The following is a 16,199-nucleotide window of genomic DNA, read 5'->3' on the forward strand; positions in this document are numbered from 1 at the left end:
TCTGTTGACTCTTTTTTTTCATAATTTTACTGCATCATTCTAATTTCTTTTACCATTCCATCTCTACCTTTCTAATTTGATTGTTGAAATTTTTTTTAGCTCTTCTAGGAATTCTTTGGGAGGGGGCTGAGACTACTTCACATTATATTTTGAGGCTTTGGATGTGGTAATTTTGACTTTATTGTAGTCTGAATTAATGTTTTGATCTTCCCTGTTATCATTATATTAACTTCTTATGGTCAGGTTCTTTTTATTGTTTGCTCATTTCCCCAGCCTGTTTCTTTACTTTTATCTGTATGCTAATGTTGGGCTCTGCTTCCTGAGTGGATGAGGCACTGTCCCATACTTAAGACTTTTGTGAAGCTTTTTTTTAAAATTAGCCCTGGAGATCTGTAAGTTTTTAGTTCTTTCAAGGTGGTGTGATCTAAGGAGAGGTTTGTTTACTACTGGTACTCTGCTCTGCTCTGTGAGTAACTACAGTCATTCTTTCCCACTATAGAACTATGATCAGGGTCCCTGATCTCCTATAGCTGCATGGAATGCTAGTGCTGCTCCTCTTTCTGGGAATATGACCTAGTACTATGAACCTGGATCTACATATGGGCAATGCAATAGAGTCTTACATTCAGTGTCAGCAAAAGGACCTCTGTAATCTCCTTCTGAAAAACTTTCTGACCCTTTTACTGTGTGCTGGCTGAGAGCTCTGGAAGCTGCTGCTGCCAATTCAGTTTCTCCCAGGGTTTGAGCTGACTTGCAGAGGCAGGACCTGCCCCTAGTGTGTTCTGTCCTGGACTCTGTTTCACTCTCAACATGGTATGACAGACCTTTCCTGTCAGTTGTCTTGGACTGGAAAATTACTTTCCTTCCGTCCTTCTATGGGTTTTGCTGCTCCAGAATTCATTTTGGGGCATTATTTTAAAGATGTTTTGAGGTGAATTTGGGAAAGCTTAGGCAAGACCCTTGCCTTTTCTCTGCTGTCTTGGTTCTACCCCTAATATTTCCTTTAAATAGTTAGTTCCTTTGGAATTAAATATGAACATTATTTCACTAAGTATAATATTGCTTCTTTAAGTATAACAATTTTCCTGCTTATTTTTTTAACCAAAGTTTATTTCTACTGTTGACTTGTTTGGATTCATGAGTGCTATTTTTGAGCTTGCTCCAACCCCTCATTTTGACTGTGTATAAATTTTTTCAGTTGTTTCTAGTAAACAATATTGTTGGATCTGCTTGCTATTCCATTTTGCTACTCTCTTCTATTTTATAGGTGAGTAATTTGATCTATTTATCCAATTGGTCATGATTGTTAATGATGTGTATTTCCCTTCATCCTATCATCTTAGACTTTTTTCTTCTTTTTGTCCATCTTTCCCCCTTTTTGACTACCAATGGAGAATTTTGAATTCTTTGTTTAAAAAACAAAATAAAGTCATGAAAGAGAGGGAATATGATTAACATTAATAATCTATAATTGAAGCCTACTCCTATAAGAAGCTTCATGGCCCCTCCTCTCTTCACTTCACCCAGACTCTGATTACTAGTTCATATATTTTATTTCCTTTTAATCTAACCTCCAAAGCTGAAGTTTGTTTTACCTGTGTCTATTCTCTCCCTGATTCTATCTTCCTTTCTGTCTTAAATCCCTACTCTTCTTACTCCCTGTCTTCCTCTCTTTTCCAGATAAGTATAATGTATTTTAAAGTCAATCTCTCTTTCTCCTTTCTATGAAATGGATAAAAAATGAGGACAAAGTGATACTTGCTCCCTCTAACCCATCTTTCATACTTGCAAAATCTTCTTATGTGCTCCAATTTTGAGAAATAGTAAATTACTCCCTCTTCCTTATTTCTTTCATAGTATATATTCCTTTTTGTTTCTTTTCTATTTTTTAAAGAAAACTACCAAAATAGAACAAACCACATTCAGATTCTGTGCTCTTCTTCCTTAAATCTCTCCTATGATTCTTCTAGACAGTGGATTTTTTTGTTTGTTTGTTTTATTTTTATTTTTTATTTTAGTGGATTTCTTTTTTAAACCCTTACCTTCCATCTTGGATTCAATACTGTGTATTGGCTCCAAGGCAGAAGAGTGGTAAGGGCTAGGCAATGGGGGTCAAGTGACTTGCCCAGGGTCAGACAGCTGGGAAGTGTCTGAGGCCAGATTTGAACCTAGGACCTCCCATCTCTAGGCCTGGCTCTCAATCTATTGAGACACACAGCTGCCCCCCTCCCCCACATGTTAAGGAATATATTAGCTAGCATTTATATATTCCGTCTTTAAATCAATACTGCGTATTGGTTTCAAGGCAGAAGAGTGGTAAGGGCTAGGCAATGGGGGTCAAGTGACTTGCCCAGGGTCACACAGCTGGGAAGTGTCTGAGGTCAGATTTGAACCTAGGACATTTCATCTTTAGTGCTGGTTCTCAATCCATTGAGCTACCCAGATGCCCCCGACAGTGGATTTTAAAGGGACACTTGCCTTTTCTTTTTTTTAGTTCAACTTATTCAGTCCTTTCTAATTGCTCAGATATATTATTTTTCTATGTTTCTTCTGATTTGCTTTTTAATCTGTGCTTACGTTTCAAAGTTTTTGCTCAGATGTGGGTTTTTCATCAGGAATGCTTATAAGTATTCTAATCTGCTGAAGGTATATTCTTTTTCTCTGTAAGATTATAAATTGTCCTGCAAGGTAAGCTATTCTTGGTTGCAAGTCTTTTCATTTTGTCTTTTGGAATATTATATTCCAAGATTTTCTTTCCTTTATGGAAGCTGAAGCATAGTATTTTGTGTTTTTGACTGTGATTCATTAGTACTTCAATTCTTACTTTCTGGCTACTTGTACCATTTTCCCCTTTAACCCAGAAGTGCTCAGTTTTGGTTATGACATTCCTGGTGGTTTTGAAATTGGAATTCCCTTTAAGAATCGACCGTAGATTCCCACCTCCCCCACCCCATTTTTAACTTGTTGTCTGGTTCTAATAGTTCTAGGTAGCATTCTTTCATAATTTCTTGAGATAGAGTATCCTGGTTTGTTTATTTGATCATTTATTTTAGGGACTCTTTTAAGTCAAATTATTTCTCTGGGTTTTTTTTAGATCCATTTTTTTTGGGGGGGGGGGAATAGATACCTGTTTATTTAGATCCATTTTGGGTGGGAGGTAATAGATACCTGACATTTTCTTCTATTTTTAAAAGTCTTTTGATTTTGTTCTATTATTTTTTGTTTCCTAGAATCACTGAATTCTCATTGTACTATTTAATTTTTTTAGAGAGATTTTAGATAATTTTAGAGAGGTAAAATTTTTCACCTTCTGTTCTAAGTGATTTATTCTTTTTCTAATTGTTTTCTTCAGGATCCTTATTTTAATTATTTTCCTCCAGGTAATTCTGTTGATTTTGTGCTACACACACACACACACACACACACACACACACACACACACACACACATTTTTAATCTGAGATTCTTCTTGTAGCTGTTATAAATAGCCACTTCTGGGATTACTTCTTGGGCCAGTTAACCCACAATCTTTTTCTTCATTGTGTTTGGTGATTTCTTCCATTTACTCTTACCTCCAGCTTCACTTTCTGATTTGGGACTTTGTTCTGGAAACAGGCTTTCTTCCCTCCTACATGCTTAGATGAGTTAATTAGACCTTGTTTGGTTTTATCCTTGATTTCCAGTGTTCTTGCCGCTGACTTCTATTTTCCTTAGCATCTCTGTATTTAGAGCAGTGGTAGACTTTAAGTCTCCCCAAGACATCCCTCTAGTTAGAGCTGTGGGCTTTGGGCTCCCTGGAGCATCCCTCATCAGAGTCTTTTAGGTGTTACTCATGTTTACCAGAGCTCATGCTGGATCCTTTTGCAGGAACCCCTCTGTCAGTATTTGAAGGTTTCTGGCTTTCCTTTTTGATGCAGTCCTAAGTTGAATAGAGGAGCTTTTCCTTGGACCTCTTTATTGGGATTCCAAATAGTGACCTTTTTATGTCTTTACCAGAATATATGTGGCAGAACTCAACTTCTCCAAGTTTCCACATTAATCAGAAGTCCCTAATGCTCTTAATAAGGTGCAACATGATCTACTCAAGTCTGAAAAGGGCATACCCTTTACAAGGCATAAATAGAACTACTTCGAGCCTAAAAGAGGCAAAATCTTCACATTTTATTGCCTCAACAGTTGCCTCCTGTTTACAGCCTATAATTTCATTAAGAGGGTGTGGGAGAGTCAGTTGATCAGGGATCCTGTGATCAACTGTTGCCCACTATACTTGTAATTCCAAATTTTTTTTTCCAGAATGTCTGGAACAATTAAATCTCTACCTGCAATGCACCACTGTGTCTGTCTTTCCTGGTATTTTTAATTACTTGTTACTTTAATGTTTTCATTATTGGTCTTCTTTGCTAATCTGATTGGGTGTGAGGTAAAACCTCAGAGTTGCTTTACTTTGTACACCTCTTATTTTTATTGATTTGTAGCATTCTTTCATATGGCTTTTGATAGCTTACTTTTTTTGTTTTTTTGGGGAAGACTTCCTGTTCGTATCCTTTAACCACTATTCCTATTAAGAAATGACTTTTAAGGGGCAGCTAGGTAGCTGAGTGGATAGAGACCCAGGCTTGGAGACAGGAGATCCTGCATTCAAGTGTGGCCTCAAACACTTCCTAGCTGCGTGACCCTGGGCAAGTCATTTAACCTCCCTTGCCTAGTCCTTACTGCTCTTCTGCCTTAGAACCAATACACAGTATTGATTCTAAGATGGAAGGCTGAGGGTCTTTTGTTTAAAAAAAAGAAAAAGAAATGATTTTTTCTTATTTGACTCTTACTCAACCAACAAAAACTATTACATACCTACTATGTTATGGGCATATCAAGGCAGAAATGAAATGGTACCTGTCTGCAATTGATCTTATATCCCAACAGGGAAAGCTAGACATTTAGGCATATATAAAACACAGATAAAATATACAAAAAGCTTTTAAAAGGGGGTATATACCAAAGTTGGCATAAAACCTCCTCCCCAAAGGTTTGCCATGCCCTCACCCACAGGCACATACAGAGTCCCAGAAAAAAAGTAGACTCCAGCTTAGAGAGCACATGTGGCAACGAGGTACCCCAGAGTTCTTCGTTGCTAGAAGTCCTTTTCTTCCATCCAGGGAAGGTGCTTAAGAAGACACCCTTAAGTCTGGGGAATTTGTGTCTATTTGCCTTTGGCCTCTGATGAAGACTGCCAGTATTTGAACTGAGGAAACAGCTAGGACACTACTGATGGAAAGTCCATCATCCTGCAGATGCTTAGGTGCTCCCCAGGTCATCATCTGACCAAAGGTGGTAGGGGGTAGAGAAAAAGCAGCTCCTCTTTAGGGGGTTTTACCTCGGACAACCATAGTTGTTCCAATTTCTGGAAATCAACCTCTCTCATGTTGCTTAATAATTTAGAGACAATCCCTGGCATGTGGCCTACTTTTCTCAGCCTGTGCAGACGCAATTCTTGTTCATTGTCATTTTAGTTCTAAGGCCTTTTCACATTTAATCTCAGGCCTCTGATTGAATAGATTGATTTGGGTCTGATCACTTTTGTGTGTGTGTGTGTGTGTGTGTGTGTGTGTGTGTGTGTGTGTGTGTGTCCTTTTGAGTAAATCACCCCCCCCCTCCATCTATAAACTATCACACACAACATTACTTGATAAAGTCATTAGAGAGGTGCAAAACAAAGTGTTATATGGCATCTGAGAAGGAAGATTCATTGCAGAATGGAAAGAACACTGGATTTGAAGTCAGAATATTTGCTCTGTTACTGTGTGACCTTGGGTAAATCATTTCTCTGAATTTCAGTGATCTGTAAAAGGAAGGGGTTGGACTAGAAGTTCTTTAAGTTCTCTTCTAGCTCTGAATTTTTTGCCAAACCTGAGGATTAGGAAAAGTTTCATGGAAGAAGTGGCATTTCAGCAGTTAGGCTCAATATAAGAGAAAGCTTCCTAACAGTTAGAGATGGTAAAAGTAGTCCAAGAGTAGTTTGTTGTTACTGAGTTGTTTTTCAGTCATGTTCAACCCTTTGTGACCCCATTTGGGGTTTTCTTGGCAAAGATCTGAGAATGGTTTGCCATTTCCTTTACCAGCTCATTTTAGAGCTGAGGAAACTGAGGCAACCAAAGTAAAATGACTTGCTTAGAGTCATGCAGCTAGTGTCTGAGGCCACATTTGAACTTAGGTCTTCCTAACTCTAGGTTCAGTGCTCTTTCCACTTTGTGCCACCTAGATGCTCAAAATATTTCTAGTTGCATTAAACTTTTTTGGGGGGGGTTTGGTCATTTCAGGCTTTGATTTTTCATGAATCCCACTAGACTTAAGTTTGCCATTTCCTTGTCCAGCTCATTTTACAGATGAGGCAATTGAGGCAAATAGGATTAAGTGACTACTCAGTCACCCAGCTAATCAATAGCTAAGACTAGATTTGAAATCAGAAAGAAAAATCTTCCTGATTTCAGGCCCAGACCTCTATCCACTGTGCCACCTAGCTACTGCCAGTAATTAGGAGGTAGTAGCTTCCCCCAATTGTCAGTCTTTGATCCAAGGCTGAATAACCCCTTATTGATGATGGTATAGAGGGAACAGGATGAGCTAGATTGCTTCTGAGGTCCCTTCCAATTCTGAGAAACCGTGCTTGTGTAATTTGTACACTGGGTAGGAAAGAGGGGAGAGAAACAAATCAAATCTACAACCATTTATTAAGCATCTACTATGGGCCAGGAACTTTGCTGAGTGAGGAAATAGAGGCACAGGGAACAACAGAACAAAAAGATAATATAGAGCTAAGTACTTGGTATGTTTTGGGGGGCAGAGAGTACTGATGTTTGCTAGAGTAGAGTGTGCATGGTAGGGGTAGTTTGAGACAAGGCTAGAGGTGAAGAGTATTACCATAACATAAAAAGCTCTGAATTATAGACAAAAGATTTTGAATTTTAACTCAGAAAGCAACAGGGAGAATTAGAAGTCATCTGATCAGAATAATTCTCAAGAGAGATGGACTGGATTGCAAGGAAAGATGTCAGTGATAAGGAAGGAAGAACTGGAGGGCTGAGAGAGTTGCTATTTGTACTAGTTCAGAAGAATAAGGATGAAGAGCCTGTTACTAGTGTGGAAGTAGCAAGATTAGAAAGGAGGGAACAACCAGGATCTTCTGCTCAACCCAGCTCTTGGGAGCCAGTTATAATATTTTCAGTGTGAGCATCTACAGTATGGAAATGAGAAAATGTTACAAATCAGAGCTTGATTTATTGTTTTGTTAGTTGTTTAGACCTAATAAAGTGATGGAGAAAATGTTAGGCACATAAAATTAAAATTTAAAATATGTCCTTGAATATAAATTATTGTTGTTGTTTGAGAGATGGTTGTTAAACATTTACCAGTAGATTCCCAGTTCAGATGCCAGAGATTTTTCAGAGGCAAAAAGGACAGGGTTTGGTAAATGATTGGACATGAGAGGTGAGGAAGAGGAAAAAGTCAAGAATAATTCTAGTGTTTAATGCATGAAGGACTGGGAGAAATGTGGGGCCATAGGCAAAAATAATGACATCCGAATGAGATTTCAGGGCGAAAATAATTAACCCAGTTTTGGACTGTTGCATTTGAGATACGAGAGAGACATCAAGATGGTTATTCCACTGTCCTGTGTGCCTGGCTCTAAGAAGGCAGGTAAAGATTAGAGGAAGAGCTTTGGAATTCATCTGCAGAGGAGGTGTCAAAGCCATGAGATTGAATGATTGTTAAGGGAGATAGCAGAGAGAAGAGAAGAGAGCCAAGGACAGACCCTTGGGGAACATCCATCCACAGAAAGGCATGGAGAAGAAGACAAAGAGTCATTGAGGGAGACAGTGGCTGGGTTAGAGAGGTAGGAAACTCGAGAGTGGTGTGTCTCTGGAGTGGAGGGAGGAGAACACATCCAGGATGTGGAGGAGTTGGCACCTAAGCAGCATCTTGAAGGCTTTCAACAGCCTGAGACTTTGTAAAAGGAGTCTATTCTAGAGATGGGGGGATGGTGTGTGAGGAGGAGGGCAAGATCAGGAAATACTAGTAGTCCATTTCACTGTATCATAGTGTGCAGAGAGAGAAGTATAAAGATTGAATCAAGGCCCTGGAGGGACTCTAAGCCTGAGGAAAGGCTTTGCATTTTGTGCTATGGTCTTCTATAGGGAGCCAGGGAATGATATAGTCAGACATTACAAAGATTCAGGCCTCTGGGTGGAGGATAAAAGGTGGAAAAGTTATGGAGGACAAATTAGGAGACTATTTGAGGTTCCAGGATTTTCCTCCCCAGGACGCTCTGACCCTTCATCCCAGGTCCAGTCTGCAGATGAACACATGGCCCCATCCAGGGCTTGGGCAGCAGGTGCTCACCATGGCAGGGAGCAGGATACTGGGCACAGCTGGAAACTAACAAGCATAACTTATTCACTTGTTTTCTGAGGGGTTTCTGTGTCCAATTTTGGACTTTGGCCCAGGGTTAGGAGGAGATAGGGGGAAAAAAGGAGGGTCTTATGAGAGGGTTCATCTCCCATAAGAAAGGCCTCCCCTCCACACAGTGTGCTTCTCTTGCCCCTACCCCCACCCTTGGCACAGCAACTGTGGAGACCAGTCCCACACTGTCTGTGCCAGCTACCAGGTGGAAATGCTTGGAGGTATTTTTATATGATGATCTGAAATCTCTCTGAGGCCAGCAGCCAGCTGACTAAAAGTGGGCTTTGTGCATCCCAGGGTTTAAAATTCAGGCCTGGCAGCAGCTGCTGCTTCCTTTCCTGTGGCCTTCAGACAGACTTTAATTTCATTGCTTCTCAAGGATTTTGACTTTGCTGGCTATTCTGGTTAACATCTCAACTCCTCTCCTTTGTCTCTTACTCCCCTGGTGAGCCTTGGGTGTGTTAGCCTGCTTCCTTTTCTCTCTTTCCCTCCCTCCTCCCTCTTTCCTCCCTCCTCCCTCTTTCCTCCCTCCCTCCCTCCCTCCCTCCCTCCCTCCCTCCCTTCCTCCCTTCCTCCCTCCTCCCTCTTTCCTCCCTCCCTCCCTCCCTCCCTCCCTCCCTCCCTTCCTCCCTTCCTCCCTTCCTCCCTCCCTCCCTCCCTCCCTCCCTTCCTCCCTTCCTCCCTCCCTCCCTCCCTTCCTCCCTCCCTCCCTCCCTCCCTCCCTTCCTTCCTTCCTTCCTTCCTTCCTTCCTTCCTTCCTTCCTTCCTTCCTTCCTTCCTTCCTTCCTTCCTTCCTTCCTCCCTTCACTTTTTCCTTCCCACAATCCCTCCCTTTTTCTTTTCATTGAAGCTTTTTGTTGGCTCTTATAGCCATTTCCAGATATACTCCCCATTCCCATCTAAACCTTGAAACAAAGGTTTGAAATAAACAAAAGCAATTAGAACCCACCATGGTATTGATCCTGTTTGACAGTGTAGCAAGAACATTCCTTAGTCACAATTGTCACCTGCAAAAGAAGGTGCTTCTTCATCTTTCCTTGGGATTCAGAGTGGGTGGTCATTGCAATAGTTCCAGTTCATTTCCCGTTTTGGATTCTTTTTGTTTCCAGGACTCTGATCGATGCTTATATTGTCTTCTGGTTCTGCTTTCTTTGCTTTGATTCACTTCCTAATAAGTCTTCCCATTTTCCTTTAAATTCCTCATTCATAATCTCTCATAAAAACAAAGAACAATCTATCCAGAATAATAGAAAGAGCACTGGATTTGGGGCTGAGTTCTAATACCAACCCTGTTACTTCTCACCTATGTGGCCTTGGGCAAGTTATTTAATATCTCTGGGCATTAGGCTCTGCATTTATCAAACGAAGGCATTGGATTTATATGATTTCTAAGATATCTTTTACTGTGGAGTCTTTGATCCTGTTCATTTCCCAAGCCTCTTTAAGTTTTTATTTTTTTTCCCCTGGGGTCTGAGTCTTACCCTTTCAGATTTCTTCTCATTCTTAACAAGATCCTGACTCCCAACACTGGGTTTTCTCTCCATTTTCCCAACTCCTGGGACTTTTACTTAGACATGGCAGAACTAGCCTTTGGGAGAACACCAACTACTCTTCTTTCCCTAGGGCTTTCCCCTGCTCTGTTATGTCTGGACCTGTAACCCTGTCTTGCCTTCTATATTAAAGGTTTCTGATTCTTCTCATCCTCTGAGCTTGAAGCCAGTTATGTCTTTTATGAGAATCCTCAGGACCTCCTCAATGGAGCCATATAGGACAATAATGGCAGCTTCCTTTTTTACCTAGCACTCTGTGGCTTACAAAATCCTTTCACAGACATTATCTCATTTCATCTGGGTGGGGAGGGGGGGGTCATGTGATACAATGGAAAGAGTTTTGGATTTGGAATCAGAGGAGCTGGTTGAATAGCTCTGAAATGTATTTTGGCAAATGACTTTGGGCCAGTCACTTCTCTTTGGGCCTCAATTTCCTCATTTAATGGGAAAATGATGAGTTGAACTAGATGATTTCTAAAACGATGATGCTATGAACAAATATGTTTTCATCTGAAAAATGAGAAGGCTGGACTTATTGATTTCATTTTTTTAAACCCTTAATCTTAATATCAGTGCTAAGACAGAAGAGTGGCAAAGGCTAGGCAATAGGGAATAAATTACTTGCCCAGGGTCACACGGATGGGAAGTATCTGAGGTCAAATTTGAATCTAGGTCATCTCCACACCAGACCTGCTGATCTATACACTGTCCTGACATTGATTTCTGAAATTTCTTTTGGCTCTTAGCTTTTTAAAAAAATCTTTTAAAGCTGAAGAAAACTGAGGCTTAGGAAGGCCAAGAGATCTCTGGGCAATAATAATATGCCCTCCCCTTTTTGAAGGGAACATTAATTTAGTGATTTGCAAAGAGAGGAAGGATGGCTCATGGGGTAGAGCCAGCCTTAGAATCAGAGAGGCTTAGGCTGAAGTCATGCCATGGACACAGACTAGCAGTGTGACCATGGGCAAGCTCTTTAAGCTCTTAGAGTTTTAAGCAACCTCCAAGTCTATAAGTTATAGAACTTGCAAAAGGAATTTCCACAATGAAGCTGCCTGCCTGTCCAGGTCAGAAAGAAAATAATGATTTATAGTTGCCAAAGCACTTTTCCATAAATTATATCACTACCCCCCCCCCCAATTCTGCCCTCTATGATACAGGTAGTATGATCCCATTCTCCTGGGGGGAAAAGAGGCTCATTGTCATTTGCCTAAGGCCACGTGGTTAATAAAGTGGCTGAACTGGGACTGGACCCTCAGTCATCTGACCAGTATTCCAGTGAGATTTCCACTCCACCATTCAGCCTAATATCTTCCTGGGCATGTTTCCAGGCCTCCTCCCTGTCTTTTGCATGGATGGCCCTGTGCTTTTGTTCCCCATGAGCCTGCCTCCCTCTGCTTGGTCCTCTGGCCTCTCTCTGCCTGCCATCTGCTGAGGGTATGTTGCCTGCCCTTTATCAGTTCCCTTCTCCCCTCCCAGGTTGTGAGGATGAGGGAAAAGTCCGGAGGCTCTCAGTGTCATAGTCAGAGCTGTGACACTGGGCCTCAGCATTGTCCAGCCTTTGGGTCTAGTGGAGGAGGGAGGCTCAGTCAATCTGCCACCAGGAGGAGAGCTGCCAGGGAGGAGGAGCGCAGCTCTCCCATCTAGGGCTCATCTAGCTCTCCCTCTGCCTCTCCCTCCTTAAATGAGGAAAGAACACAAGATCTCAGCCTTTTGGGGTTAGGCCCAGGAGCATCTTTCTTCAACCCACCTCCCTCCTTCGAGAGGGCCTGCTTCTTCTCCCATCCTTTTGGGACTTAAATGTTTGTTAACCCAATATGGCAGCTGCCCCCGTTGCTGTTCATCTGCTTTTCTGGGGGCCAGACAGCAAAGGGGGCTTAATTCAGCAACCAGCTGTTTAAGCCTCGGTTAATGAGGCAGTCTTTTCTTGAGGACTTTCCCCATACTCTTCCAGAGGTCCCGAAGAGATCGAAGGAAGAAGAGATCCATCCCCTGGTGGTTAAGAAGCAAATCCCCAGTAATTTAGGGTTCTTAGAGGAAGTTGAAGGCAACTGCAGAGACCCTTTTTTTCACCCTTCTGATCTGGAAAGCTTTTATTTGAAGAAGGGGAGATCTCTGGCTTTCTAGGTATGGGAGGCGTAAAACCTGTTTTGTTCGTTGCTAGTCGCTCCTTTGGGAGACGGGCTGGGCAGGGAAGGGGGTCTGTTCAGCATTCACCTATTCAGCTTCTCTACAGCGCAGGAAGAGGCATTGAGGGGAGGGTACCTTTGCCTTTGCGGGGCAGGGTTCCACCTTCCGGGGGGCCTTTCACAGTCCACAAGGGAGTCTGGACGTAGTGAATGGAAAGGCCTCTGGAGATGGAGTCAGGATGCCTACGTTCCACTCGTGGCTTTGCCAGTTACGTGACTTTGCGTAAGTCACCTCATATTTCGGGGCCTCAGTTTCCTCCTTTGTAAAATGAGATGGAGCTATCACGAAAGTCCTTTCTGGGTCTCCGAACAAGCTGCTCCCGACCTGTGCTCCTCCCCTAGACCGCGGACTCAGCCCCTCTCCGGGACAAGGGCGGTCCCCAGGCCAGTGGTTGAGAGTTCTGGGCTGCAGGGCCCCTCCTCGGGGCCGGCTTACCCCGCCCACCTGGCTCATCTGGCTCCTCCCCCAGACGGTCCGCACTCCGGGGCCGCGGGAGACTGGGGTGGGGGGGCTGGCGGTGCGGAGGTCGGGCTGCAGGCAGGCAGTCAGGCAGCGCAGCTCCAGCCCGGAAAGCTCGGGTGCTGTCCAGGAGGAACCGGCCCGGTCCGGGCTGCGGCCATGGTAAGGCGGCCAAGCTCTGGGTTGAGCTAGGTTGGGCTGGGCAGGGGTGGACTTGTGGGGGTCCATTGCCTGGGCATCTCGATCGGGGATGACCGCACTCCTCGGATGCGGGGCCCGGGGATCCAGAGCCTCTGGGCCCGACCCCAACCCGCCGTGGGCATGAGCACTCCCAGGGTGGCATCCTGCCGCTAGGCACTGAGGTCAGGGCCCGGACCGAAGCGCTGTCTTCTCTCAAGTTTCTTGCTCCCTGGCCGCTTCGCACCGGGACCCCCAGTGGGTGCTGACCAGTTCCACTTGGACGAGAGGAGAGAGGACAGTAGAGGAGAAAGGGTGACTGGGCACTGCTGACTGTAGAAACCTGGGGTTTAGCGGAAAGAGGAGAATCAGAGGCCCATAGTTACCGGCTGGGCACTGGGAGAGAGAGGGTCTGTCTGGGCTAATCAGAGATGAGAATGATGGGGGAGGGGAAGCATGTCGGTGATGACCAGAGAGCTTAGGAGCTTTAGGCAGGCTGGGGTGGGGGCAGGGAGAAAAGAGGCATTCTGGTACCTGTGTAATCTTGGGTAAAACCTCTCTGGGCCTCAGTTTCCTCATCTGTAAAAAAGGTGAAATTTGACCTCTAAGGCCCCTTCCAGCTCTAAATCTGTAATCCCTTCTCAGCTATGGCCAATGGAAATTTACTAACAACAACTGTCTAATAATCTATAGTTTTACATAGCTCTTTCCTCACAATAACCCTGTGAAGTAGGGAGGACAAATGTCATTGCTCCCATTTTACAGAAGAGGAAACTAAGGTTCAAAGAGATGGTATATAAACTGGAAACCCTCTTAATTCCAGGTCCAGTGTTCTTTCTGTGATGTCACACCATCTACCTAATAAAGAGAAGCACAGGAAAGAGCAATTCATTGAGTCAGAGGACCTGGGTTCAAATGCTGGCTCTGTTAATTATTTAGCTCTGTGACCTTGGGCAAGTCATTTTTACCTCTCTGGGCTCCAATTTCCTCATCTGTTAATTAAGAAAGTTAAAGTAGATGATCTCTAGGGTCTCTTCCCTAGATCCTATGATCCTTTTACCCAGGCTCTCCACTATACACTCCCCTGAGGAAGGAAAAATATCTTTTATGTCCTTGTCCCAACTCATGCCAGGAATTTCCCCCGGCTCTTCAATAGCACTTCATAAGAAAATCATGGCTCCTCGATTCTCTAGGTTATGTTCCTGAGATCAAACATAATCTCTCTCCTCTATGATGACCCTGGAACCAGCCCAGTTTGTGCCATAGGTATCAACCTGCTTCTCCAGACTTTTTTAGCCAAACTCTCCCTCCTTAGCAAACACCACATAGGGAGAAGCAGGGAAAGGTTAACTGATGGTTAAAGCAAGTCAGGCTCTTTTGGAAGGTTTTCAGGGGTCTAGTTACTTCTTCCAAACCTAGAAAGCACATACATTTGCTCCTTTCCCTTCAACAGCCCCCCCCTCCCAACCCTCTGCAAGTTTTTGTATTCCCTCCATTGGGAGGGATGAGAGAGGAGCCAATGGCTGAGTGCAGAGTTTGCAGCAGAACTGGGAGCCAGATCCTGATCCTGACAGCAGGCTATGGACTGTAGGCAGCCTCCAGAAGGGCACCCTCTGAGAGTCCCATTGAATCAGAAGCTTTTAAGTCTGGAGAGAACAAACATTCTCTGCGACCCCAGAATGGGCTGTCAAGCTTTTTCCTGGCTTGGCCCAGAAGACTCCCTCAACCTTATGACCTTCCCCTGACCAGTGGAGGCCCTGGCAGTGGCAGAGTGGTGTCCTTTCCCTTCCTCTTGTTGTCCCTGTGAGAATGACAGACAGATTGATTGTCCCAGTGGTGGGAACCCTGGGGGAACATTGATTGTCCTGAATTCTAAGCCCAGCAGAGGCCGGAGGGGGACTATTCTTGGCCACACACTGGGTTTCAGTTCATTTCAGGTCCTGGCTCTTCCAACCCTGTTCAGTCCCCAGCCCGTGTGAGAGAGAGAGAGAGACAGAGAGACAGAGACAGAGAGACAGAGAGACAACTCTACGGAAGCCCATTTAGCCCCACAAAATTTGACTTGCAAACTTCCAGAACCTTTTATCTTTAGTTGAAGGGTTTGCCCATCACCTTGGTTTACTGTTTCAACTCGGGCGGTACCTAAAGAGGATCTTTCCCTGTCCTAAGAACTAGGAATTTAGGAATCTTCAGAGAAGGTTCCCCAGGGTTTTGTCAATGAAAAGAAGGAAAGTCATGAACTATTAACAGCTACCCTTGGCTTAGGGTGATACCTTTCCTTCTCCATATCCATGCTGCCAGAAATATCTTTGGCTTTCCCTCCCTAGATTCCCTCTGAGAGTTGGAGAAGCCTATTTCACATCTAGGGGAAAAAAATCAGGCTTTTTGACATTGAGACCTGCACAAACTCACATGAAGTAGTTAACTCTAGTGCTGGAAACCCATGTCTGCCAGACTTTTCTCTCCATTCCCACCTTATTTATAGCTGAGACTAATTGCCAATCCTATGCTGACCCTATGCTTTGGCTTCCCCAGTCTTAATGACGTCCCAGAGGGAAAGGATCTATTTTATTTTATTTTTTAATTTTTTTCCCATGGTTACACGATTCTTCTTGTCTCCTGCCCTTCTTCCCTCCCCCTTCCCAGGGCTGACAAGCAATTTCATTGGGTTATACATGAATTATCACTCAAGTCCAATTTCCATAAGAGGGAAAGGATCTAGCAGTTAGCCAAGGCCAATTCCTCCCCTTCTTACCTCTCTCCTTCCTACATCCAGCTATCTCTGTAGAAGAGGCTAGGCCTGGCATCACAACCCTAAGCATCAGTGTATTCCAGGGCTTGGGAGATCCCAGCATGGTATTGAATCTTTGTAGTTCTTTGGCAGGCAATCTTATGAAACCCCCAGACTCCTTTTCAATATAGTGTTTTTTAAATACCTAAGATAAAATACATAGGATTACAAAGGAAACCAATCATGTTGAAATATGGCTATCCAAATATTAAAAACAAAAACAAGTTCATGGACCCTGGCTTAAGAACTTTTCTAAAGAAAATCAGTCTTTGGGAAAAGAAGGGATGCAGGAGATACCTCTCTGCTTAGAGGACACAAGGGGTCACTAGGGAATAGAGCCAGTTGTTCCCATGGCTTCTCGGTCCAGGGGTAGGGATCAGTGGGCAGCCTACCCCTGCCACTTTGGTTGTCCCATATTAGGCAACTGAAATTGGGGGAACATTGGAACAGGAGCAAAAAGAAGGGAGAGAGTAAGGAATGGATTTGAGGTAAATTTCATGCAGGCTAAAATCTGACCAGAGAGTCCTAGGGAGTAGGGTGTGGGCTAGGAGATGTTATCGCTTCCTGCTATGGCAGACGAT

At 43.7% G+C, this 16,199-nt stretch overlaps 1 protein-coding gene across 6 annotated transcripts in view; it reads left to right on the forward strand.

The window, feature by feature from the left end:
• SEPTIN4 (septin 4) overlaps positions 1–16,199 on the forward strand; it is a 54,016-nt gene that overhangs the window by 21,043 nt on the left and 16,774 nt on the right. For 3 of the 6 annotated variants that reach the window (XM_056814213.1, XM_056814215.1, XM_056814216.1), the window contains exon 1: positions 12,423–12,812. The exons of 1 other annotated variant lie outside the window; for it this stretch is intronic. In XM_056814213.1, coding sequence (XP_056670191.1) covers positions 12,459–12,812 — 354 coding nt within the window. In that variant the 5' untranslated portion in view covers positions 12,423–12,458. Of the gene's footprint in view, positions 1–7,741; positions 7,889–11,581; positions 12,129–12,422; positions 12,813–16,199 lie in introns of those variants that run through there. 2 more of the 6 variants (XM_056814217.1, XM_056814218.1) reach the window with 2 other exon arrangements.

The sequence above is a fragment of the Monodelphis domestica genome, chromosome 2 (genome assembly GCF_027887165.1).
Source record: "Monodelphis domestica isolate mMonDom1 chromosome 2, mMonDom1.pri, whole genome shotgun sequence".
NCBI classification, from domain to species: domain Eukaryota; kingdom Metazoa; phylum Chordata; class Mammalia; order Didelphimorphia; family Didelphidae; genus Monodelphis; species Monodelphis domestica.